The following is a 27195-nucleotide window of genomic DNA, read 5'->3' as shown; positions in this document are numbered from 1 at the left end:
TAGGCAATACAATGTTCCAAAGTGAAACATCATTTTATGTTTGTTATATCTGAATGCAGCTGTCAGCGTGATGGAGCGGTCTCTAATCAACTGCTGCGTTTCCACTGACTTTTCACATCTCTGACCTTTACTCTGATCCATCTTAGCCTCTACACCTGTTGCCAAATTACAGATGGCTCAGAGGCTGTCAGCACTTCGCTAGATATTTCATAAGATCTGGCTGTCCTCTAGTTCAGTACATCAGACACACTTCTCATTGTGGCTATAGTACCGGGACTTTCCATCGTGTAGTTATCATTGCCCTCTCATAGTACCTCTATGGGCACATTTCTGTGGAGAGATCCCTGTAAAAAAAATTCGGACCACTAAGTGCAGCAACATCGTTCTTTGGGTCCATAAAAAGCCTTAGAAGCCCGATTCAAAAGCGGTCTTCTTACTTTAATACCATTGTGTAAATACTTTTCTCAAGTCCAAAGATTTCTACTGGCTTCATGAGATTTTCTTTCTACCTATCAACTGAATTAAATGAAGATACACCAGCGGTGGAAAGTACATTTACTCAAGTTGAGTACATTTTGAGGTTCTTGGACTTTACATGATTTGTTCCGTGGTATGCATACTTCATTGCTTTGGAAGTAAACATTGTACTTTTTACGATTAGTTACTGCAGGTTATTATTATTTATACAAAAACACATCAACTAATACATTAAGATGCACTATTTTTGATTTATGGTACCTGGAAGCACAACAGGTTATTAAAAGTATCTCCAACGTTGCCAGAAGTCAGATTAAAATTGGGCCGTTGTTAAGAATGAGTATTTACTTTTTGTATTTTAACTACATTTTACTGCCAATACTTTTGTACTTTTAATATTTTCAATGCAGTTCAACTTGTAACAGTATCTCTACACTGTATTATTACTTCTATTTAAGGATAAGATGTAAGTATTCTTCTTCCACAATGCTTACACAAAATACAATAAAAAATGAATTACAGAGCCAGAGTTGATTTTAAGGAAATGCTCCTCAACTCTAATAAACCTCACCTTTTCCACAAAAAGTCATGAAACAGTTTTAGTTAGTCATCCTCTGCTGTGAATAAGGAACCCTTTATCCTCTTTAATGTCACGTTGAGTCCACACCGCCTGTTTGAAGGTGCAAATGTTTCTGAGAAAATAGATCACACCAGAGAATTAGACAATGTTTGATTTTTTATTAAAAAGTAAAATTAGACGTCAGTCGGTGGTGACGGCTAACCCGCTTTCCTCCCTGGTCGTATATCACAAGGTTTTACAGATGGCAGTGATGTGTGTGTCATCAGCTCAACACAAATAACGGGGAGAACTAGTCGTCATCCATAGCCTTTATTGAAAATTCTTTACATGTCAATCCTTTGAACCTGCCCAAACCCAGCTTTAAAGACTATAAATATATATATATATAAAAAGGAAGTGTAAAAGACCCTTTTGCAGTTCCTCCAAGAACAAAGAAAGCATTTACAGTCAGGTCTCCACTTGAGAGGGGCAGTTTGTCTGTTGAAATGACACAATAACAACAGTGATGTTTACAATTGTTAATGATAACAAATCCGAATTGAAAAAAACAAAAAGGGCTGGGGAACCATCAGTGGCCAAATGAAATCAGTAAACACAGGAGAACAGCACGGTCCAGAGAGAAGAGGGCAAGCCTCCCTGCTTTGTCAGTACACATATGAATACACTGCTGGTGTCCTCGTCCCTAACTACAGAAACCTCTGCACATTAAGAGGTTATTACTGAACGAGTTGTAGAGCCAAACACACCAGCAGTATAAAGCCCCCCCTGTCCTTTGATGACCAGTGCACACACAGAGAATTGAGTATCAGCAGTCACTGAAATACAAAGCTTCAGAGTATTCAGAGAGCAGGAGTGGAGCACCACCTGGTGGCTGAGCCAGGACATGCAGGGAAACCTTCATTCAAATGAGTGACTTGAGTTTGTGGCAACATGTACAAGTGACTATTTCTGCTGAGACAATGAAAAATAAAACTGCCGTTCTCTGCATTGACTAGGAGAGCTGTGATTTAACCTCGTTTTTTTATTGAATGCATTTAAGAAGTTGTCATTTACAATACCAAATCAAATGTGCAAAAAATATCAAATATTAAAAAAAATGCCCATTTTCTTAACAAATGTCACAATTGTCGTTTTTAAACACTGTTTATGCACATTATTTTTTAATAAAGTCTGGTCCTGCAGCTGCTGGCATAATAGGTGCACTTTACACAGGAGGAGTGCAAACTGACGGAGCATTGAGGTACCAGTTCTTTTAAAGTGGCAGGGCACTACAGAAGAAAGGCTGGGCAGCTCGACACCTCAACAAAAGTCAGATCCCTGTTTTTAAAAATATCTTGGCAACAAGAGATTTCAACGTTTAGCTCTTACGTGATCTGCAGTCTCGACCCGGCTTTTTACAATAAACCTGCACCTGGACTGGGAAAACTAATTCTAAAAACTAGTATAAAAAAAAAAAACTACCATGTTTATCTATAGACTGGCATTTGACCGAAGATAACCTTGGTGTCAAGATGCTTAGTAGCAAGAGCGATTTACAGATGACAGGACAAATGCATTTCAGAACACATTTAGACATCAGCGCCGTTTTGAAACAAGAAGGATTTCCGCTACAGGGACTCCATCTATTACACGGACAACATTTAGGTCAAATTACACTTGTGTGTGTGAGGTTTCAACTTGGAAATGAAATTTAAATCAAAAAGAGTCTTAAGAGCTACGAGGACCCATCCATTATCTCAAGTGTCTCCTTTTTATCAGTTGGAAATAAACAAAAGATCTCCAATATTAAACATGTTACAAATATAAATCGGTTTTCTTTTGTTTTTCAAAATATGAACAAATTCAATAACACAAAAAGGTCCTTCTAAGGTTTAAGTCCCGCTGGCTGTGAGGAAGAGGAGGAGGTGCGCTCTTGATCATTTTTAGCGGGACAGCATTTTGAAAGCAAAGCGAGACAGTGGGAAATAAAAAGCCTGGACTTCAGGAGCGTTTCTGTCTCTTGGAATGTCGCTGTCGGCTGGACGGCTCCTCGTCGCTGCTCGCCCCCGCCGCGTCGCCCCGGCCCCCCCGCTGACGATTTTTCCGTGTGTCCCGCTCGCCATCGCTATCCTGCTCCCTGTAATCCTTCTTCCCCGAGGCGCTGGAGGTCCGCTTGCTCCTCCTCCTGCCATCATCATCGTCCCCCTCGCTCTCGCTCTCCACCCGCCGTCCGCGAACACTTTTGCTTTTCTTCGTGTTCGATTTGCCATTCTGCATCTTCTTCTTCGGTTGTTGTTGTTTCTCCTCCTCCTCCTCCTCTTCTTCCTCCTCCTCCTCTTCATCCTCAGAGGTTGCGGGAGCCCGGCTGACGCGTTTGCGTGAGCGGCGGCGGAGGTAGCTGAGGCCGGGCAGCAGCCTCTGGAGCAGCTCGGTGAACGACTGCTCCGTCTTCACCATGGCGGAGAGCACGCTGCTGCCCTGCTGGTTGTACTCCTCGGCGTTGGAGAACACCAGCTTCAGGTCTTCCATGAACTCCTGGGCGTTCCGATACGAACTCTGGCTGAACTTCCCCAGCATGGTCTGGAAGTCCATGGGCTGGGTGATGATGTCCAGGTAGTCCTCCGCCTCCTCTTGGGACACCGGCTCCCTGTGAGAGGAGAAGAGTGCCGTTAAGAATACACCATGAATGATCTCTAAAGTCGTTCAGGGAATAGGCTTCGTTATTTAACAACAACAAACTCAGAGTGTAAAGCACGAGTTCATCATGATGTATTCATGGGTGGAAAGAAACAACCTGCAACATTTGACCTCTCATCTGGGATCTGGTAATATTGGTTCAGACTAGGGCTGTGCGATTATGGCAAAAATCATAATCACGATTATTTTTGGTCAATAATTGATATCACGATTATTAAAAACTAATTTACTTTGAAAACATCCATTTATTGAAACAAAAAATGTGAACAGTTGATTACCCTGAACTTTAAGTATAATTCAACTGAAAAACCAATACAAAAAAAATATTCTTTTCTTTTTAAATACATTTCGATTACGTTGTTTTCGTAATCGTTGCAAGCCAAAATCGTAATCGAGATTAAAATACGATTAATTGCACAGCCCTAGTTCAGACTAATATCGACTCAATAAAGCTAGAATAAATTTTTTTTTCTTCCAGAAAGTCCTTTCTTAAGGACATCATTATACATGTTGAATGTACTGGGGATGGGGTGTCATGATGTTAAGAAATGTTGTCTCCCCAAAAGAACATTTTGGGTTTCTACTAAACACAAGAAATCGTATTATAAAATAAAATAGCTAAACATCAGGGTTCATACACTTTTTCACTAATGATTTTCAATGACTTCTCCATGACCTTTACCTAATTTTCCATGACCAAAGAAATTACTCTCAGCAGTACCACTGAAAATGGTTTATTTTAACACGGAACAGAAAAATAAGGTCTGAAACATGTTGTGCCTCTAAAACAAATCAAATAGTTGGCTTACTAGCTTCTACAGGCTAAAGCAACTAAAATCTCTCACCAGCAAAATACCTCGTCAGTTAAATGCCATTTTACGTTTCATTACTATACAGTATTTATTATCTTTATAGTATTACTATTTCGGCGATTAGATAAAATATAAATTATATTTGATTAGGGGTGGGCGATATGACGATATATATCGTCGTGACGATATTAGGTCTCCACGATATGCTTTTTCAGAGATATCGTCCTATCGTGATAAAAAAAAAAAAAAAAATAGCGGGAGGGGAAGAGGCTCTCCGTGCGCGGCGCAGGGGGCTATGACAGCGGACGGAGAGCCTCTTCCCCTCCCGCTCCCCCAGCCTCACCTACTGATTTTAATTTCACCATATATCAAGCCCGATCGATTTCACAATGTCAGCGCACCTCTGCTTTCGTTCAGTCCGAGTTGTTTGACACGCTCCTAAAGTCCCCGCCCCCTTTCTTTGCAGCGAGCAACCATAGGGCAGGCATTTCATAAAGGGGCTCCTTATGAAAAGACTAGCAAACGGTGGAAAGACATAACTGACGCTGTGGCGTTTTATGTTTTTCCCTTCAGTTATGCTAAAGTCTTTTATTACACTTCAAGTCTACTCTAAAGTTTACATTTTAATTGTTTGGCACTGACTTTTCCTCATTGATGTTTTATGTTTTACTTAGTTATGTTTTACCCTCCTTTTCATGTTTATTGATGTTCACTGCTCACTTGTTCATTCAGGGATTCATTTCTGAAATAAAACCAGCTTGAAATGCTATTTTGGTCTGTTACTCCTTTTTGTTTTAGTTTCTGTTACCTTGTCGGTGCTTGTTCTGTTAAGTAACTTGAAAAATAACCATAATAATCGACATGAAAAAATATCGTGATATATATCGTCTATCGTGATACTGTCTGAAAATATCGTGATAACATATTTTTCAATATCGCCCACCCCTATATTTGATGCAACTTTAGTTACATTTCCATGACTTTTCCAAAACCTTGGGAAACATATTGTTTTCCATGACTTTTCCAGGGCCTGGAATTAGCATTTTGAATTTCCATGACTTGTCCAGGTTTTTAATGACCGTAAGAAGAACCCTGAACGAATCATTATACATGTTGAATGTACTGGGATGGGGTGTCATGATGTTAAGAAATGTTGTCTCCCCAAAAGAACATTTTGGGTTTCTACTAAACACAAGAAATCGTATTATAAAATAAAATATCTAAACATGCCTCCTGGCCGTAAAGACTTTCCGTGCTGCTCCAGAACTTATTATGAATAACCTGACGGTCCATCCAAACATAAAGAGACGGTGTTTTGCTCACCTGAACGGCCAGCTGTAGCGGAATTTCATGAGTTTCTTGAGGATTTCCTCGCACCTCTCCAGCTCCAGCGCCTGCTTGCGCACTCCTGTCTGGGAACTCTGTCGCACCTACACACACACACACACACACACACACACACACACACACACACACACACACACACACACACACACACACACACACACACACACACACACACACACACACACACACACACACACACACACACACACACACACACACACACACACACACACACACACACACACACACACACACACACACACACACACACACACACACACACACACACACACACACACACACACACAGCAATTAGAACAAACTGATTAACTCATCCCATTACATGTGTACTCTTTAATTCTTCTAGTGGTTTCTTACCAGTTCATCGATGTCTGCGGGGCTGCTTGGGCCCGACTTTGGTTTGCTGGTCGGAGTACTTGAAGACGACTGCTTCTTGGGTTTGCTTTTGGAACTTTTCGGCCGAGACGAAGACTGCTTATTTTTCTTCCTTGGTCTCACTGTAAGGAATAAAAGGAGGTTATCAGTAAAACGAGAGAGGCAAGACTTAGGGAGATTTCTTCAAGCACTAAAACGGGCAGCTGGGGAAAAGATCATCTTAGAAAAAATCTGACAACTTCCCTATTTGTAACCAAAATGAAGAGTTAATTAGTCATAACAACCATCTTGCAAATAGGGACATATTGTAATAAGGATTTTGTTTGAAACTGATGTTCAAATAACAACAGCTTAAATGTTTGTTATGTTGTAATCAAACATATCTCAGTGTGCACTGCTTTGGACTATCTAAAATATTCCGCTGCTTTGCGATCCTCTCTTGAACCGTTCTTCATCGATGCATATAACTTCCTAATCTTTATTCTTGACATGCAGGCTGGACCTGACAGAGAGGATCATCCTGCCACATACTGAGAGTGAAGCCAGAGTGACACGTGGCTTCAAAGCAGATCCAGACCTGAGCTGAGCTACATGACGACCCCCGGACAATAGAGACTAAAACCCCGTCAGCATTCCTCTCATTCCCAACCTGCTGACACTAGGACATCCCACATTTAATCTGTGATATTTCATTTTGGACAACTACATGTATTTATACCATTAAGAGGACAAATTACACTTGTGGAAGTTTCCTTTAAAAAAAAAAAGTAACCCCAGGCACACTGTAGGTTTTGTGCAAAATCAAAATGCATTTGTTTAATACATGGCAATGCTCATTTAAATACATTCCCCTTTAAAACTACTTAGACTTCAAAGGAGACCCTATGTTCAAGACAATATTCTACCGATGTTTTTAATACAAAATATGATGCATTGATGAGCGGGTGCATAGAAGTCAGAAGAGACTGGAACTGGGTCCACTTATCCTGATAGTGAGGTCATCACTCAACAAGCTAAGAGCATCTTCATTTTCTCTCGCTGATACTCACAGCTGTGGCCCCATGGCTTTGTAGTCATTCTCTTCTTCTTCCTCCTCAGATTCCTCCTCTTCCGACTCCTCCTCATCCTCCTCTTCATCAGTGTCTTGGTTGTAGTTCCTGCAATGGAGAGGTTGCCGATCATCAAACATCTCAACATGAGTTACAAAGAAATCACATTGTGTGTCCAGTTGGAAAAGATTATTATTTCCAGCGGCTGCTCCCGCGAGCAAACTGTACGCTAAAACGCCGCTGTGGCACGAGCGGCGTACCACTGCCGTTTTCGACAAATGCTGCTAAAACTGTGGCTAAAAGTTTACTACGTCAATCTGGATAACAGTAATAAGCCATAAACGTTGTGTATAACAGTGCATAGGTGGTTCTTCAATTCAATTTGGCTTCGTAAGTATAGGAACAACATTAAGTACGGCTCCGTCAGCTCCTAGTAGGCCGCCATTGTTGATGATATGTACAATATACCAGAGATGGAGTACTCGAGTGCCGATTAACGGGACTCGAGCACTGATTGACGCGACTCGGACTCGTGAATTCTCGCGCACGCTGACTTGGACTCGGACTCGTGAATTCTCGCGCACGCTGACTTGGACTCGGACTCGTGAATATCCCCCCCACGATGACTCGGACTCGACTTGTACATTGACGCTCCGACTTGGACTCGAGCAAATTTTCTCTGGAGTCCTCTATCCTGGCGTGTGCACCTGCGAGGCGGGTTCACGGACTGGGCCCCGCTTCGTGCTGTATGCTTTCACACATTCTGCTTCCACATTGGAAAAGAGCAGCGCAAAATGCTCGTTATGTGGAAACAATATTGAAGAGAAGGCTCCGTAACACATTCCTCTAAGGATCGAGTTCAGACATATAGGCTGTCTTGAACACTATCATCAGAGCAACGTGATCTAATCAATAAATAAAGATTCAGCAGATAACACGAAAGCACATGGCTACTTAACATGCAGAATGTCATTTTGCATGCTAAGTAGCCATGTGCTTTCTGGGGCTGAATCTTCATCAGTAAACCAATTTAACTGGTAAAAGTTCCTTCACAATAAGAGTCCCGATCTTATTACTATCAAAATAAAAGTGCAAAACGAAAACTTTATCATAGGAAAATATTGGCATACAAATATAATCAAAGAATTGTAGCCAAACTCGCTTCACAGCAGTTCAATAGACAGATTAGTATAACATGACAGGATAAAAGCAATGTCGAGGAGGAGCTACATTTCAACACATATCCATGAAGACTTGTGACTCGGACTCGAACATGGGTAATGATGACTTGGACACTCCTTGGGTGACTCGGACTCGAAGAGTGGTGACTCGAGAGTGACTTGGACTCGTGAATTGGTGACTTGACTACAACACTGCAATATACGTAGCGGCTTAAACGGTGATGTCATGACGTAGCTCTTACAGGGCTCTTGTCAGTGGAAAAGCGAACTGGTTCAAAGTTGCGAACTGTTCTAGCACCAGCACGGAGCTAGAACGGTTCTTATTTCCTTTCTAGCTCCGTGTCTGTAGAGCTTTTGGTAGATTTAGACAAATGATCATATAACGGGTTCACAATATTGTGTCACGCTGACTTCTAGTTGAGCAACTGCCCTGCCATTTTCCTTCAATTAAAATGTAATAATACAGTCCTTTTAAGAACGAGTGTGGACATTTTTTAATTAAAAACCGGCATAGGTTATAGAAAATGATCAAGCTTCATTTATGTCAATTTAATTGGAGAGATGTCTGTGTATGCACGCATCTAAAAAGCTTTTATATGTCAAATGTAAATGCTTTGCCATATAAGGCATCCGTTTCTTTTTAGGCTGTGTGGGTAGATGCATGAAATGGTGGATGCAGGTGTTCACATCTATAGTGAGGTTGTTATTGTATGCGCAACACTTATGTAATAATTACATTATTATGTATTTGTCTGGACAAGGTACATAAGAACATTTAAATACTACATCTTAATATTCTCATGACCTCTATATAGAAGGTTACCACGATGTTGTACAAGACTTTAAATTCACGATGCAGGACAGGGTCAAAGTGTGACGGTTACCTGGAGCGGGACCCCCTCCGGGCCACAGTGGGCTGGCAGGCCGGGCACAGCCACTCTCCGTCTGGGATGCGGTACAGAGCCGGCCGCAGACAGAACAGATGGAAGGCCTTGTTGCACTCGTCACAGAGGATCAGTTTCTCATCGTCCCCTGAAAAATATAATATATCTTAGGACTGAGCTAAAGAAGATATTTTTAATAATGAATTTCCTTGTTTTACCTAAAATATATTCCCACATTTTTGTCCCGATCTTCCACTCCCTTGAAAAGGCCCAAAACATCTTGTGTGTCTAAGCAACTTTCTCATCTGCATCTTATCACTACAGGTTCACCTGACACCAACAGAGGGTTCTGCTCTGAGCCTATCCCTGAGGCCGTTTGGACCGGGGTCTACTCTCCATCAGCTGCAGCAGAGACGGGCTCTGCCTGACCGCTAAACAGGAAGCAGAAGCGTGGAAGTGGAGCAATAACCTCCTAATCACACCTTTTATTAGGAACTGCCTTATGGAGCCAGTAATGGTGCTGTTTTGGTGTTCTGAGGTGTTATTTCATCCCTATTGGTTTTTCCAACCAAACATGTAAGTGCCTAAAGAGGCATCATACTCTCAGCTACCCTCAATAACTTGAGATTGCACATTTAAATTACAGCTATTTACTTTTTTTGAGCCAGCAGCTAAAAAGCAGTACTTTACCTTTCTTGCGACAGACTTTGCAGCGAGCGTTCTCGGCAGACATGTCCCATTTTATGCAGGCGTCCAACATTCCCAGCAGGACGTGCATGCGGGAGAAGGTCTGGGCCTCTCGGATAGCAGTCTTCCACTTTTCCACCGCTGTTGCCACCTAGGAGGAAGAGTTCAGACTTGATTAAACTCAGAATCCGTTTCCAAGAAGAAAGACTTCAATAGAAGCAGCCCCGTCTGTAAACAAGTCTTGTGAAGAAGACTTAATATGTGTTGTTAGTAGGGCTGCTCGATTATGGCAAAAATCATGATCACGATTATTTTGGTCAATAATTGATATCACGATTATTAAATACGATTATTCATAAAACATCCATTTATTGAACTTTAAAACAAATTAAAATAATTTGAACAGTATCTTTTTAACTGTTGATTACCCTGAACGTATAATTCAACTGAAAAATAATAAATACCAATAAACAAGATCAACAAATATTTGGGAGCGCTCTTCAACAAGCTACTAAACATATATAAATATGATAAATAAATTAGATCAAATATGTAGCAGTGCACTGTCACAACCTAGCAAAGCAAAATAATCGTTTTTTTCCGATGTTGTTTTCGTAATTGTGATTAAAATACGATTAATTGCACAGCCCTAGTTGTTCTTATAAATTCTGCTTTTTTTTTTAATAGATATTTGGAAAACATACAAATCATTATTGTTGCTTTATCACTAATATGCCTTATCTAGAATTTTGACTTAAACATCCGTGCAGAAATCCCTATTTCATCAACATCTAGTGACTTCCTGGTGACACAATTGAAAAAAGATTTAACAAGATGAGCATGTTCTCTTACCCTGGCCTCTTCTGCCAGCTTCTTCTCATCGTCCACCTCCTCTGCCTTGCTGCTTTCCTCTCCTGCAGTCTTTTTCTTCTTCTTCTGCTTGGGGGCCATGAATCCCTGCAGGAACTTTTTGATCACACAGGCCTGGATGGTGATGACGATCTCACCAAAGTCTTTCAACTTCTCCATGTCTTTCATCTGTGAATAGAGGATCAAACAGACGTACATTATGAGGATATTTGGACAACACACACATAAACCATGAGCTAGAAAAATCCATAACACTTCACTGTTTAATAAAAACAACCTTGATTTAATCAAACCCATTTAAAAGTTTATGATGGTTTATGTACAACAAGGCTTGTAAACAACACACTTCCCTTTTTCACATATTAATCTTTCAACCCTGCGGCGTAAATTGGAAACATAGAGTATATAACAGGTTTTGAGAAACAGTTATAAACAATCACTTAGCCCGGTCTACACATACTCTATGAAGCCAGATAAACCAATCACCTGTTCTTCGATGTCTACGTTGTCCTCCAGGTATCCCAGGCCTCCCTTCTGGAGTCTTGAGGCGATCTCCTGGATGTCACTGCGCAGGTAGTTGAGCAGCTCGGTGAAGCCATCGCAGGTCCTGAGGCCCGGCTTGCTCTTACGCGTCAGATGGACCGAGTGGAGGATGTCCTGGTACCTGAAAGGGGAATAACAGATTAGTATTCAGCTCAGAGTTCCCGTTAGCCGGCAATTACCGGACTATGACCGGTAAAATATGTTGAAGACCGGCAAATCTAAATCTCTCCGGTCAAAATCATTTCCCCTTAGCGCAATACCGCATCAGTTGCACCACTTATATGACAGACAAGAATAGTCAATTCTAATGTCTAACACGTAATGTGGAGAAAGAGATGTCCTGTATGGGTTGATTGTGCGTTGATCTGTTGGTAATGCCTCGGGGTTCCGGTGGGCATGTAAACAAATGCATAATGCTGCGCTATACTTTGCGGCTTCACCCGGTTGCATAGCGACGGTTATTGTTTAGGTGTCTTTTAATAAGCAGGTAGTCCTATCATTAGCTAAAACTAGCTGCATCTGATCGATATGGACATAAACGCGAGTGAAGTCTAATCTGACTGGAGAGAGAGATCAGCTGCTGCTGACGAGTCGAGACTCAACACGCAGCTCTGCATAATCACCTGCAGCGGTGAGAGGAACAAAACACACACTTCAGGTTAGAATATCACACGTAGCTATTTTAATTACCTCTCAAACAACCTAAACTAGTTATAGATATCTTTAGTTTTACTGTCGGGTCACTCATTACTGATCCGCGAGCTGCATGATACTCACGGGCTGACAGGAGAGGGAGAGAGCGCTCCGTTTATTATTCCCGTGTTATTGTAAGTTACTGTTCACTTTTGAATAGTTAATCTACTATAATTAGTTTGTTTAATATCGAATTATATCAATTTGTTTGAAAGCTCAATAAATAACAAAGAAGACCTTTGAACGGCACTTTTCTCATTTTGTCCGGAAGATTTAAACTTTAACGGACATTTTGACCGGCAAAAAGATATTCTAACAGGAACTCTGATACAGCTCCATATTTACATCATCACTTATTATTATAAATAATATATTCAATTTCTGCCAAAAGATACTACAAAAAAGGCATATTTCAAAAGAAAGGCTTTTCTTTATAGCAGTAACTAGAAAGCAAAAGCTTGGAACAGCAGCGGTTGGATCACTCCAGTACATCCCTAAACGCTGATAAAACAAGCTAATGCGTTAGCAGAGCATTGGGACTGGATGTTTGTTAAAGTAGTTATCTCTTATAATGAGTGCACGCACCTGTTTTGTATCTTCGCCTTCAGTCCGCTCTCTCGAACACCCTGAGGATGAAGACTTTCCACTAGTTCCTCCAACTCGGCTGGGTTTTCACACACAAACCTGAATGCAGAGGCAGAGAAGAATTGAAGGAACGGTTGTGTAAAAAAGGAACAGATTTAAATAATTAAATGAAAGAGAAAAGGATCGGCAAAGACCAAGCTCTTACCAGAGGTTCTGCCCCTGGTTGGGAAGGGTAGTTTCTATACAGACGTCTGCTGTTGCCCCCTGCTGGGCTCCCTCACTAATAGCACCATCGATGCTGCCATCATCCTTTTCAGCTCCTACAACATAAACAGTCATTCATCATCAACGATAAAAAAAAAAAAGGAGTCGCAGAGGAATATTTTACCAATATTTTAGTAAGTATTCATTTATTTCTCAAACATGTTGACACTGTACCTTGTGAATCTTGATTGGAAGCCGTCTCTACGTCCTCCTCCTCTTCTACCTCCGCAGCTTCTGCCGGCTCAGCAGCTTCAGCCGGTTTGTCCTCGGGTGGGGGGGTGAAGCTGTAGTCGATGCTTTCGTGCACCCAGCCCTTCTCAATGTACAGACCGGGAACAACGTCAGAGAAAAGCCAGTACCTGAACAAAGACAGAAAGCAACCATGGTTAAAGTATACTTAGGTTATTTAAAATGGACGACTGGATTACTGCAACGCCACACTTTTTTGGATCACCTGCATCACCCCTATCCTCCATGACCTCCACTGGCTCCCCATCAAACACCGCATGGACTTTAAATATTACTTGTCACTTTCAAAGCCCTCAACAACCTTGCCCCCCCCCCCTTTATAAATGTAATTTATTATTAAATAATTGACATGCATCAGTGGATAATCTCTCAGCATTTGTGTTCAAAGCTCACCTGTTGTGATTTCTGTCGGTACCCAGAGGGCTCCTGCGCATCACCAGTTTGGCTTTGGTGATACCGTCCTGGAAGGCCCGTTCTACAGCAGCCCGCTGTTTGCGCATCCGCTCCTCTTCAGCCTCCTTCTCCATGCGCTCTACGAGAAAATAAAAAAAGAAGCAAACCAAATTTAGGCTTTAAGGTTGACAAATTCCTAAAATGTAATAACAATAAACTGGCTTTGCTCTATATGACATATTAGATTTCAGAGGTGGAGAACAATGGCACTTGTGCTGTTAAGCATGACTAACCTACATTATAAATGTGCCGTCTGCTTTAGATGTACCTTTGTTCTGTCTGTCCATCTCCTCCTTGTTCTTCTTGGCCTGCACGGACATCAGCCGCCGGCTCTTCAGTGAGCTGATCATGTCCTCGGGCTCCGGGTTTGGCTCCACCTTTGGCTCCACCATTACTTCTTTTTTGGTCTCCTTCTTAACACTCCCCTCTTTCTTTTTCTCAACTTTAAAAAAAAAAAAGCATTTAATTTAAAAAATGTTATCAATTTAGCATTAAAATGTTGGTGTAATAAATAAAACACTTAAAATTGTTATCGCTCTAATATTTTAAACTCTCCCATGTAGACAATGGATTATTATCAAAACATACTCATGATAAATGTATAACTTAAATGTAGATATTTGTCAGTTCAAATTAGTGGGGTGACGATATCAATCACGATATGAAATCACTCTATATTCAGTCCGGCATTAAAAACTGTAGGTCGAGCTCTCTGTGATCCTGCCTACCTTTGCCCTCCATCTCCTTTTGCATCTGCTTCTCCGCCCTTTTGCGGTCATTAGCCTCCTTGAGCATGGCCAGGCGCTCCTTCCACACCTCAGCCGATCTTTGCTGCATTGCGTCCACATGGTCTTCGACAGAGTACGTCATGAGTATGCGATGGCACAAAGCCACCAGCAGGCTGACCTTCTCGTCGGAGCTCAGCTCAAACACCTCGATTGTCTCGAGCTTCTCCAAGAACTCGCTGGTGACCACGTCATCAAAGCCCCCCAAAGCCCCAGAGTCCACAGAGCCCTGGTGGCTCCCCTCGCCCTGGGCGTCACATGGTCGCAGGCACAACCGCGCCAACTCAGACACCGAGTGCATGGTGAGGGGGATCTCAGATAAGGGCATGTCGAGCTCGCTGTAGCCCTCTGCCAGCTCGTCCTGCAGCAGCGTCTGGAGCAGCACCACCAGCACTCTGTTCAGGTACAGGAAGCCTGAGCGTTCCCCGGCCAGTGCTTCCATCAGAGCCACTGCTGTGATGGGATACTGGTCTTCTGGCATCAGTAGCCCAGCATAGCACTGGAGGAAGTCCACAACCATAGCCACACTTCCGAACAGGGTGTTGGGCAATCCTTCAGGCATGTCAACAAGCTTGAACGTCGGCAGTGTCTTGCCACCTTCGATCTCCTGATCCTCGTATCTGCGTGATTGTTCCCGTCGGACCAACATCTCCTTACCTCTTCTCTCCTTGGCCTTTTCTCGCAATTTCTCTTTGACTTCCTCTCGCTTTTTCTTCATCTCTTCATTCCTTTCCTCTTCACTCATGGCTGCCCATCGCTTCTTTTGCTCCAGCAGCACCCAGCGTTTCTGCACCAGCTCCCTGAGCTCCTCTGGCAGCTGGCTCTGATCGTCTGGGGACAAGGTTTTTGCGGCTTTGGAGAGGAGGGAGGAAAGGGAGGTCTTTTTGTCCTCCTTGCCTTTGTGCTCCTTATAGTAACGAAGGAGGTGGAGAGCCATCGGGTGCAGGGGCTTCCCCAGTTTCGCGGTACCCATGCCACAACTACGGGCTCTCTTCTTGGGGCTCCCAGCTGGAGTGCTCTTAGCTAGATGCAGCAGAGTCATCTGCTTCATCTTTGGGGTTTTAGGACCAGCTTTGTCGTCCTTTTTAAAAGCTTTGAGGACACCGCTCTTTCCCGTTTTCTTTGATTCTTTCTTGTCCCTGGGGTTTCTGCCTGATTTTGGAGTTGAGGGAGCCGAGCCTTTGCCTTCTCCTTTCTTTGGGGTTCCCGAGTTCTTCACCTTGAGTGGGGAGCCATTCATTTGTATTTTCTGAAATACAGACAACATGAGCACTTTAAGTAAAGTTCAAAAGGCTACCACATCAGCATCAAGTAGCAACATATCTGAGACATTATATTGTGTTTACAAGCCAGCTAACCTGCATGTGGCCCCAAATGGTCGGACTGAGGGGCATGCCTAAAGAGTCGTTCTTCTTCCGTCTTCTTTTCTTCTCTCCTTTCTCATTCCCTGAATCCTCTCCAGGTGTGTCAGGGCTCTTGAGCCTCTTGCTAGGTTTACCCTCTGGAGACGACAGGCTCTTACGCTTTGCAGAGGGATTATCTGCTAAAAACTTTAGACCAAAAACAACAACAAGTGTGAGTCAGGAACAAGCAACATTTTAAAATGTAGGTTATATTAGGGCTGCTCAATTAATCGTATTTTAAATCGCGATTAATTATAGCTTGCAACGATTACGAAAACAACGTAATCGAACTAAAACGAATTTTTTTTTGTGTGGGTTTTTCAGCTGAATTATACTTAAAGTTCAGGGTAATCAACTGTTAAAAACATACTGCTCAACATTTTTCTCCGATAAATGGATGTTTTCAAAGTCAATGAATAATCGCATTTAATAATCGCAATTACAATTATTGACCCAAATAATCGATAATTATGATTTTTGCCATAATCGAGCAGCCCTAGGTTATATGATGAAGAAAAACTGTCATGAGTAAGTGTACCTTGTGTGGATCAAGAAGGAAGTCACTGAATTTGCTTGGCAGGTTGAATTTTTTAACCAGTTCGTCTTCAACCACCCAGGGAGCACTCTCTCCCATGCCCAGCCTCAGAGCATAGTGCCTGATGTAGTAGCGCATGATCTCCTTTGTTGGAGGGCGCTCCGTTCTGAAAAGACTGTCTGTTGGGACATCACTGATCACCTATAAGACAAGTCGGTGGGATACAACATCAATTTACAAATTCAAACAGTGTATATCTCAAAGATCATGAACCACACAATGCTGGAGAAGGTTTGAAACCAAGCTCCTAAATATAATCAATTGTACCACAGAAAAAGACAATGCCTAATATACCACCATGGGTTGTAAGACAAGACCATAGAGGGGAAAGGAAGAGTAGAAACGTATGGTTTCAATTGAAAAACAGGATACTGACCTTATCCTCATTGATGAGCTTTACGTCATATTTGTGGGGAAGGAATTTGGGCATCACCCATCTCTTCCTCTCTTCCTTCATGGCAGTGGGAAGTTTCCTTGGTGAACGTCGTGCTCGGTCACCTGATAGGAAGTGAAACAATATCATATGAATAAGACTGGTTTTATCCAAATAAACAGAACAACGGTGTTTAATACTTTCATTCAAATGTACTCACGTGAAAATATTTTATTTATGCAAAAGAACGTTTTTAAGTTAATATTGACCTGCATGTTTAAAATATCTATTTGCTCGGATGCAAAAACGTTACTCACTGAGACTCTCCCTCCTGTTCTCCTCCTCTCGGGGAGGAGGTTCCTTCCCTTGGTTCTCCTGACTTGCATTCTCCTTGTCGCTGGATGGAGAGTCGCAGGCACCTTCGAGCTTCTTCTCCGCCGTTTCCCCCTCTGGGTTATCTAGAGGATGAATCTTCACCACCTTCACTTGCAGACTTTTGTCCTTCCCCACCTGAAGAGAACAAGGTCTAGTGAGTAGGGATGCCAGGAACTGACCATGATCAAATTCGAAAATCGGACAGCCCTGGCGAATATTAATCGATTAAAAGAAAAACATAAATAATAATAAAAATATATTATATATTTTTTAAATAATTTCCGATTATGGAGACTGTAACGAATATTCGAAAAATCGCTGGCATCCCTACTAGTGAGCATCTCAGAACACACTAAGAGGAAGGCTTCTATTTCACACCTGCCTACCCCTGAGGATTGGTACTTAAGTAAATGAATGTGTAAGTATTGTGTGAAATTAATGTCAAGTCATATTAGACTTAGCAGGTATTGTAAGTTAACACCAGTGACCAGAACCTAAGAGTTGAATAAAATAAATGTAAATGTGTTTATAGGCTTTGAAATTAAAATAATGTACAGGTTCCTTTGTATAGTGATAATGTGTACCTGAATCCAAATGCAAGTTTAAATAACAACATTTTTGAAGTAAAACTAACCAGAAAGTCACACTCTTCATCCAGAGCATACTTGGTGAGGATTTCTAGCCAGGCCATTTCAACCAGTTTGTCTAAAGACACTGTGTTGTGGTGAATCATCTCCAGGACCGGCTTCTCAAACCACTTGGGATATTCCTCGTCAAGCCTGTACACAGAAAAATGGTCAGCAGATGTTTTTTTAGAAGCTAGCATATGAATAAAAAGTGTAATAAAGTTTGTGTCATAATGCTCCACTTTTTTTCTCCAGTGATAATTACCCACAGTTTAACACAGGGACAGGAGCATTACATAACAGGGCAACAAAGGGTTGAGAGTGACCAGTAGGGGGAGTCAAATCTCTTGACTGATATAATTAGCATAGCTTAAATACAGCCCGTGATCCTAGGTGACTTGAGCTTTGGGCAGCTGAGCAATGCTTTGCCTTTACTGTGACATCTGCTTGGGCCACATGAAGGGTTTGTTCACCTTCCTCTTGCTGAAAGCACATACACATACAGTATTTGTAGACCTGTATGTTGATAATTGTACTAAGAAAGGTCAGCTGAACTACTTCAGATTTTATAATGGTATATTTTTCACATTTGCCGATCAGGACAAAGGTACTTCCGTCAGGCCATTGCAGATTCAATGATGACTCAATCACACACACCCTCTAAATAGAATGAAAGGAGGAGCACAAGATGTATCCAATCAGAGCAAAGCATCAAGCCTTGTGACCTTCACTGGGAAATTACAGTGCTTTCTTGACTCTACTGAGCCACTGTTATAGCGGCTAATCTGCATTATTTACAAGTGGTGGTATATCTATTTAGAAATTAATGTGAAACAGACCTTTACTGGATATCTGAATGCATAGCAATGCCCTTTACTGAACTGTACCTGCATATTATTCAGGTTATATGTAGAGGCTGTAGACTAATCAACAGAGAGCAGACTATTGATCCTTAAATTCACAAGGTGGAGAAAATCTTGTACATGCAGAATAAAAATTTGGATGAAATACTAACAGTTCGGTGACTTCTTGTTCTTCCTCCCATGCTTCGTTGTGTGTGAGCTGACTGCTTCCGGTGCTCTTGCATGTCCAGATGCGCTCATCATACCTCTTCAAGCGTGCCTCATACTCTCTGTAGGCATTTCGTTAAGGAAACTACAATTGTCACGTGAAAACAGTTCTGTCTTTTTGCCCACTAATTACAAGCAAGACTAACAAACAAGGGGCAAGGTTGACAATTTAGTGTCACTGATGATAGAAATATAAAAATATTGAGGGGGGCACCGTCACAGACATAACTATATCATAACAAAAAAAGAGATGAAACGAAAAAGTTGAAGAATTGTACAATAACAAGGCGAAGCTGGAAAATTGTAAGAGGGGCTGGGAAGGAATAATGATGGTGACAGATGCTGGAAGAGAGTCCTTGCTACCTTAGCAGTGTAAAAAGAGTGTACACTGATATTGGCTTTTGATTGGAGCGAAAGGTTTGACTGTGCTACCTTTCGTTATTCAACTAAAAAAGTGAACCTTGTGTTACTATAAGATGGGACAGCCTAGATATGAGGCCTATGCTTCTCATAGCTGTTGTTTAAGAAGTGATGATAGATTGAGATGTTAAAAAGGTACATACATACTTTAGAAAGTAGATAATATAGTCATGTCACTGCAGGAATCTAAACATACCAGAAACTAAAACAACTCTGGTTGCCATAAAAAGGCCTAAAGTCCACTTTAAGTACTGTGTGTCACGTCGAACTGTCATCATTTTGCTTACAGTTAAGGACCTCTGACGTTCTGAAGTTCACATAAACACCAAAATAAGTGGGTAAAGTTACCCAAATATGTTGCCAAAACCAAGATAAATACATAAGAGCGCTGCTTAAAATCAATAAACAGTTGTATGTCGGCTGTTGTCCTCTCTTGTCAAACTTGAAACCGCAAATGTACCGGCAGCTAAGGCTAGCTAAAGCTAACTGAAAGCAGCCGAGCAACATCCTCAGACGACGGGCAATTGTGACATAATGGGACCTAACGTTAGCAGCGTGCTAGCTAACCCGTGTAGCATTAGTAGCTGACACAGCTGGTAAAAGTTGAAAGTGAAAGGAAGCATTTTAGCAATTCGTTATAAATAACTAAGAGATGGGAATTGTTAAATGTGTTATACAAAATACAACAAGTGTGCTATAATGCGTTATAGCCAGTTAGCTAGCTACAATGGCTTGATTAGCAAAGCGGGCTGAACATTAGCTGTACACTGTGTACATGCGGAGGAAATCAGCGTGTAATGAGGGGAAATGTCAGGTACCATCAAATAAATCACGCTAGCCAGCTCTTCAGTCCTGTGCAAATGACTAACATTATGTAATCAGACATTAAGCCAGATAGACAAAGCCACATATTTAAAGCATGCTGGTTGGCTCAATAGGAGCATCATGTTAAAAGGATACTCTTTGTTCCTGAAGGCCTCCTTGGTGTGCTCGATGATGTAGACCTCCTCTCCCGGGCCTGGTGGCTCGGCTAGCGGCTTAGCCAGTGGGTAAGGTTTTCGGCCTAAAAGCGGTGCCATTTCAAATCCACAGATGGCACGGGTGCCAACGGTACAATTAAATCTTCTAGCAATAAACTAGTACAATGATATACAATACTATGACCTTAGCATGTATGCAAGTGTCTTGTCTTGTCTGGTTACCGCCGGCAGGCCCGGCACTCAGCGTGTAGCAGCTAGCTGACTAGCTAGCAGGCTGGATTGCTATCTGGTTGCAAAACAATAACAGTGCGCGTCTTGCCATCCGCCTCATCGCATCCTTCTTCTCTCCTCAAGTAGCGGTGCCATGCTGGTTTCAAGCAAAGATGTAAAACAGGTGGCCAGACCTGTCTCTCTCTAGACTTAGTAAACTTTTAGTTCCTCCGGATGAACATGAAAGGATGCAAGCCGCACCGATATCAAACTCGCGGCAACAGCCAGAGCTCAGTTCAGCAGAAGGTCTGGCGCGCTGTACAATCCCAAGTCTTTGCAACTAACTAGCCCTGAACTCGTCAAAACAACTGTATTTGCTGGATGTTCGTACGGTCGTAACGTCTTGTTATCAGAAAATAATAAGCAAGTGGTGCGAAAAAGTAACGTGGATCGATCAAGAGGTTAATTCCTTGTTGAAATGGCGGGAGTTTCTAGTCCACCGGTACAATTCCGTACACTCTCAGAACTCCGTTTCCCCGGCAGCAGGCAGCGTCGTGAGAACGTCCCGCCCCCACTTGACGCTCATTGGCTCCCTCAGTAGAGCGCCTTCATCGAATTGCTCTCGTGGCGTGTCATTGGCTGGTTTGGCCTGGCTGTCAAACTACACTAGCCCTCGAAACAAACCACGCCCGCATCGAATATAAATGAGACTAGAGGTCAGCTGATGACAATAGATTATGATATTTTTGACTAATTTATACATAAACCCATTTCAATATGTTGATAATGTATTGGCTGAAAACTGATCAGACATATATTCCTTGTTCAATAATCGAAATCATTTTCTAAACCCTTTGTCTGGGTTCCATTTTGAAAAAATTTCACAATAGGCCCTACCTTTATTAAACAGCACAGTAACCACACGATATTATGGTGAATGCATAGCGACTTTGTAGTAACAATGAACGGATTGATTGGAAAATCATTGGAAAGTAGCATTTATTATGGTTTACAACTGCTTCAGTTATAAACATGGGCAAATGATATCATAAATATTAAGAAAGCATTTTTCTTGCATGTTTTAAGACAACAAATATCCGTTTCAGAAAGGATGTTGTATTTAATACAAAATGGCACATCTAAACATCAATCTAAAGCTACACATTTAATACATTTTCAAAACGGCATGTAAACCTAAACAACAAAGCAATAGGAATTTGAAACATGCAAAAGTGAGGTTCAGCTGCATAAAGAGAAACTGAGAAAATAGTTAGTTGCCACAAAAGCATGTGAATTAAGAATTTTAAAACATATGCTTTCAGTGGCAGTCACTTGTCACACAAAGTTCGGAAAATCGTCTCCATTCATTTCTGAAATTATTGAAAACGGTATACTTTAGAGACCTTTAAAAGTAAACAAGGATTTCGCAGGAAATCATTTTTTTCATTTGATTGAATGTAATATTTGCGGAAAATATGTCAAGAGAATCTTAGAATCATTTAGAAGGCGTGGCTAATCTGACAGAGGAAAGGTATCATATGCATTTTGACAACATTATTCTAAATGAGCTATCTCAGAACAGTATTTTCTCTTGTGCATATCTTCTTTAAAGGGGGTGCTCCTGTTTCATCCAATTCCTCCTGTTGAATTAAAATAAAAAGATGTTAGTAAAATGTCCACAAGGTTAGAAGCAATACTAGTTAAAAAGACAAAACTTAATTGTTAACACTGTGCAACAGACCCCAATGCTTGAAATTGTATTCTTAAAACATTTTTAAGTCTTCCTTGATGCCCTTTTGAAAAAATATACCTGTATGTCTGGGGTCTTCCGACTGATGGCTCCTGATGAAAGAAGGTCTTCCTTGATGAGAGTGGGAGGCTCATCAGCCCCCTCCTGTCCTGAATGTACTGGCTCTGCATTAACAAGAAAGGGTGGAAATATATCCTCATGAAAGCAGCTTTGACAGTAAAGGAATCCAGAGACAGCACAGGACCCAACTAGTGTTATTTCAATAAGTATTTCCACAGTTCTACTACTATTACCACTAGGACTGATACCTTTGTATACTGGTGCCTTTTTAAAATAACAGAATACTGTGTTCAATTCAGTGAAAATATGTCTGAGCGCCATCCACATACCATCTACACTCTCCTGGCCCAGCATGGGTGGCTGAGAGTCTTCAGTTCGGAGGCTGGAGGTGTGTGGAGGGCTGACCTGCTGCGAGCTGGAAGTGCTGCTGCTGTTATCCATTTTAGGCTGGTAAACGTCCGACAAAAAGCTCTGGTTGCTGTTTTCATCTGGGAATGAGAGCACAGTGCTTAAGATCAGGTGACAAGGTTTTATTATGTTTTTGTTGGATTTTTGTTTGGTTGTAAAGTATTTAGGCTTTTTGACAGGTCATTATGCATGGAATTGCTCCATTTATTTATTTTTTAAATACACACACAAACTCACCAGTGAAATCCAGTAAAGAGTTGGTATTTTCCAGGACCACATCCTTCAGTCCTCTAGCATCTCCACCTGTAGATTTGGTCCTATATATCTGATAACAAGGAGGGGATTGTAAAAATCAGTCTTTTGACTAGATATATAAAAGTGAATCCTTAAAAGCCAAGCCATTTTTTTTTTTTACGTGGCAGACACCCACCTGCTTTGTTTCTGTTACTGGCACCCACTTGAATATACGTAAAGATGTGTCTCCGACTGTCACCCATTTCTTCTCCCTGTAGATGAAATTAGTTTTGCTTATTTTCGCAAGGAGCTTTTTTTAGGTCAGCACCATCTGCTTTAGAAAACCATTCATCTGTAACATGACATAACAGGCTTTACATGCTCGTGTCTTCTCTGTCTACAGCAAAAAATGACATCTAATAAAATGTCTTATTATGCTAACTAACAGCCCTCGCTTACTTTGCATGGGCGTGAAAATATAATGAGGATTGGTATCATGGTGTTCATTAATGTCACTGTTATGTCTGTGACTACGGGACAGTCGTCTACATTACGGCGCGCAGCGTGTGAGGCTGTGGCCATATTGACAGCTATCGGCGGAAAAAACTCAGCTAGCTCCGCCCCTGCTGTCAAACGGGGGCAATGATTGGTCAGCAGCCCCGTCAATCATCCAACTTTTCCGACTGAAGTTTGTTGAGCGACGCAGCAGATAATCAGGCTACAGTCTAGTGAGTCTACTAATACATTCCCCTCCATATTGTCCCCCGGACAGCCTACATACCATTTGCGCACCTTCTCGATGGCTGCCAGGACCTTTTTAATGTCATCTTTAGCCCGACTTCGGGTCTCTGCACGGCCTGATCGTCCCGACATCTTGATGCTGTTATGATTCATCTACAGATGCATCTGAAAACTTCAAGACCAAGCCCCAGTCCTCCGTTACACTGGTAGTCTCGCGAGATTACAACCTCTCATTTTTATTTTTTGGGCTTCATCCTCGTCAGTACGCTCATACTGTATTTGCTGTTATTATTGGATGGGCAGTTTTTTTTAAATTATAAATATTTTTTAATTATTTACAGTTCATTCCATGCACTCATCTAAAGTGGTGGAATGTTACCAAATACATTTTTACATCACATTTCATTTAATCAAGTAGTGTAGGCTGCTTACTATAAAGTAATTTAAATTAGCCCACCTTTTCCAGCTCGACATTCAGGTAATGATCACTGTATTGTATCGATATTAATAATGAAAATAATATTAATAATAATAATAAATCAGTAATATATCATTTGTTATTATATATTTTTACCTTTAGTAAAATCACTGCATTCAAATAAAGTATGTATGTATTTACATTGTGATATTGCATAGTGATACTTCCAGTGCACAACAATACTGGGATATTGGAGCGTACTTGAGTACTTGCTACCTTAATTAATATTACATTCTTTTTTAGAGATTCAACAATAATTGTGGTCAATAAAATGTCAAATATAATGTCAAAAATATAACGTTTATGACAACTAGGTCGAAGAGGGTGTTTTCAGTGTCTTGTTTTACCAATACAAAGTCTAAAGTCCAAGAGAGAAGCAGGAAGTCTCCATTTGCCACATGCTTAAAACATAATTTTCTGTAATTTGTTTTGCATTAAACATATAGTTTTCTTCGATCAATCATCACATCTCTAGAAATCTGCTTCCCTTTAGTTATTTTTATTTATTTTACAATGCCTCAACAATTTGTTTTATTGTGATGGGTATCATGCATTGCTACACACATTTCCAGCTGGCCCTCCTTTTACTCCTGAGACAAAAGCTTTTATTAAATGTACGTTTTTACTCCTGGTTCCCATGTTTGACCAACAGAGGGCAGTCTTGAGCTGTGCATGGCAAACAGGCTCCTCCATAATCTGAGACTGAGCAAAGGTTGAGTCTGTTGCAGTTTTGATTTAGTTATAGGAAAAATCAATGACAATAATGTATTTATAGCTTGCATATCTTCCAGGTAATACAAGAGAAGGATGTACTTTACATAAACTGATCAGACTGGAGTGTGGTTGACAGTGGTATAGCTTCAGGGTAAACCCCTTGTAAAAAAAGGATCAGTGACAATAGAGTGTATGTGTAGAATGATAAGTTTAACAATCAATACATTAGAACATACTGTACAGTATCACTGTACATACTGTACAGTATCACTGTTCAGATAGGGCTGATTGTGTCACAATCACTGAAAATTATCAGGGAATTTTGACACAGTGAATCAACAGTATTGTTGCTTGTAAATTGTAATAGTACTAATCGGGACGCCATAAGGGATCATATTTGTTGATTTTCTGCATTGTGTGGGTTAATGGCAAAATGTGATGTTTATTAAAACATTCAAGGATTTGGCTTGTGTGTATCATAATGTAACATGCTCCTTACATTGAAGCTGTTTAATTCAGATTTTTCTTAGTTCATTCTCAAATCTTATTTGATTTATATTGCATTTTCCATCTGTTCCAATTGTGTAATACATTTATTGTGACTCGAAAACAAAAACGTTACATGTTATGGTCTATTCAAACACAAGGCATTCAATTAGATAGTGATAAGCTTAATATATACAAAAACATAATTTATAGGGTACTTTCTATTGGGAAGTAGCTGTCCCCAACCCTGACATCAAAATTTCAATTTCTGTAAATAACACTTAGAACATTTTTTTAAATGTTGTTCAATGGTGTATTTAGAAGATATTTACGATTACATTCAAACAGAAGTTGGAATATTTAGATTTATTGTGGGTATCATTTTTTATTAAAAAAACTATACTCAAAAAATCATGTCCCCAGTTTTCATTTTTGACTAGGCAGTGACACTGCATCCCTGTCCCTCATGGCTGAATGGCAAGTAGCTATATCCCATATACTTTTGATATAAACCTGATAAAAAATCAGAAAATCGGCGTTAATTCCATTGTTAAGGTAGCCTACTAAAATACATTTATTTTGTACAATTTTCCAAACTCACATTGGTTTCTCATACAGCATCTCTGTATAGTATGTGTATTCACTCTCTGCCCCCCCCCCCGTGAGCCCAGTGGCCGTCTGCGAGACAGCGAGACACCGCGGAACTCAGCCTGAGCCAGCTCACAGTGTCTCGCTCCTCGCAGCAGCGAGCCTCGCAACGTCCCGCAGAGTGTGTGTGTGTGTGTGTGTGTTTTGAAGTCTGAAAAGCAGTGTGTTACTTTAAAGGTCTCTTATTATACTATTGTTAGGCATATATTATAGGTCTCAGATATATAAAAAACATGAAGTGTTTTGCTCAAAATACCAAACAGATCATGCATTCTAGCCTCATTCACCTCTATTTCAGCCTGTTACTAAAGTGCTGATTCTGGGTCGAGGTAATATGATATAACCTTGAGAACAAAATACTGTGGTCACTACCGACTACACTGGATTTTTTGTAAAAAATAAAGTATATTGATTTATCAACTAAAATGATATGATACTGATTGGTTTAATGTATATCAATTTCAACAATCATCAACTCTGGATTCAATATGATCAGTATTATGCATTTTATAAAGAAAGTTTGCATTATGATTTTTATGAATTGAATACATTGAAATTTGATTACAAATTAAATTGCATTGATTTAATTGTGAAAACCCTCAAGAAATGTTTGTTAAAATACTATTTAGAGAAGGGAAGGTAAAACAATCTTAACAGGTTAATATAATACTTGTTTACTACAGTGTATGTACTATGTTTCGGTAGTGACAATTTTTGGTAGAGGAAGAACATTCCAATACAGTCTGAAAATACGATATAAAAATGTACGCTTCTTTTACTAGATATGTCTATGGACAAAGTTTTGGGAAAAAAACATACAAAATGTAAAAACTGTTCCAACCAATTGTTTTGCACCAATTCGGTAGAATGGCCCATATAGAGACATATGTCATTCTGTATGATGTAAGACTCCAGGGTCATACTTTAGACAGGGCTAACAAAATCACTACACATAATTGATGGTGTGGGCGGGCCCTGCTCAGCTCCAGCCAATGGCTGAGCACACTAGGAGGAGTCAGAGGCAGTTGCCAGAGAAAATATCCAAATAACCGCGACGCTCCAAAGCATGAATTAGCATGCAGCGGTCTGATCC

At 40.8% G+C, this 27195-nt stretch overlaps 2 protein-coding genes across 2 annotated transcripts; both read right to left on the bottom strand.

Moving 5' to 3' along the window:
* Positions 1 to 1350: 1350 nt before the first annotated feature.
* baz1b (bromodomain adjacent to zinc finger domain, 1B) lies at positions 1351 to 21121 on the bottom strand. The gene is made up of 22 exons (XM_034097035.2): positions 20354 to 21121; positions 18919 to 19035; positions 17912 to 18056; positions 17220 to 17412; positions 16906 to 17027; positions 16473 to 16670; positions 15890 to 16081; positions 14475 to 15780; positions 14015 to 14188; positions 13687 to 13825; positions 13219 to 13403; positions 12986 to 13100; positions 12781 to 12879; positions 11446 to 11623; positions 10942 to 11127; positions 10093 to 10240; positions 9403 to 9550; positions 7338 to 7445; positions 6938 to 6940; positions 6271 to 6406; positions 5869 to 5975; positions 1351 to 3683 (listed from the first exon to the last, which is right to left on the bottom strand). The coding sequence occupies exons 1-22, from the start codon at positions 20470 to 20472 to the stop codon at positions 3038 to 3040; spliced, it is 4764 nt and encodes a 1587-aa protein (XP_033952926.1). The 5' UTR covers positions 20473 to 21121; the 3' UTR covers positions 1351 to 3037.
* Positions 21122 to 21565: 444 nt separating this feature from the next.
* bcl7bb (BAF chromatin remodeling complex subunit BCL7B b) lies at positions 21566 to 23968 on the bottom strand. The gene is made up of 6 exons (XM_034097523.1): positions 23817 to 23968; positions 23232 to 23307; positions 23039 to 23126; positions 22723 to 22881; positions 22394 to 22497; positions 21566 to 22223 (listed from the first exon to the last, which is right to left on the bottom strand). Exons 1-6 carry the CDS (start codon positions 23927 to 23929, stop codon positions 22152 to 22154), a joined length of 612 nt encoding a protein of 203 aa, XP_033953414.1. The 5' UTR covers positions 23930 to 23968; the 3' UTR covers positions 21566 to 22151.
* Positions 23969 to 27195: the final 3227 nt, after the last annotated feature.

The sequence above is a fragment of the Pseudochaenichthys georgianus genome, chromosome 13 (genome assembly GCF_902827115.2).
Source record: "Pseudochaenichthys georgianus chromosome 13, fPseGeo1.2, whole genome shotgun sequence".
In the NCBI taxonomy this organism is placed as follows: domain Eukaryota; kingdom Metazoa; phylum Chordata; class Actinopteri; order Perciformes; family Channichthyidae; genus Pseudochaenichthys; species Pseudochaenichthys georgianus.
This window is presented reverse-complemented; position numbering and strand designations above follow the sequence as displayed.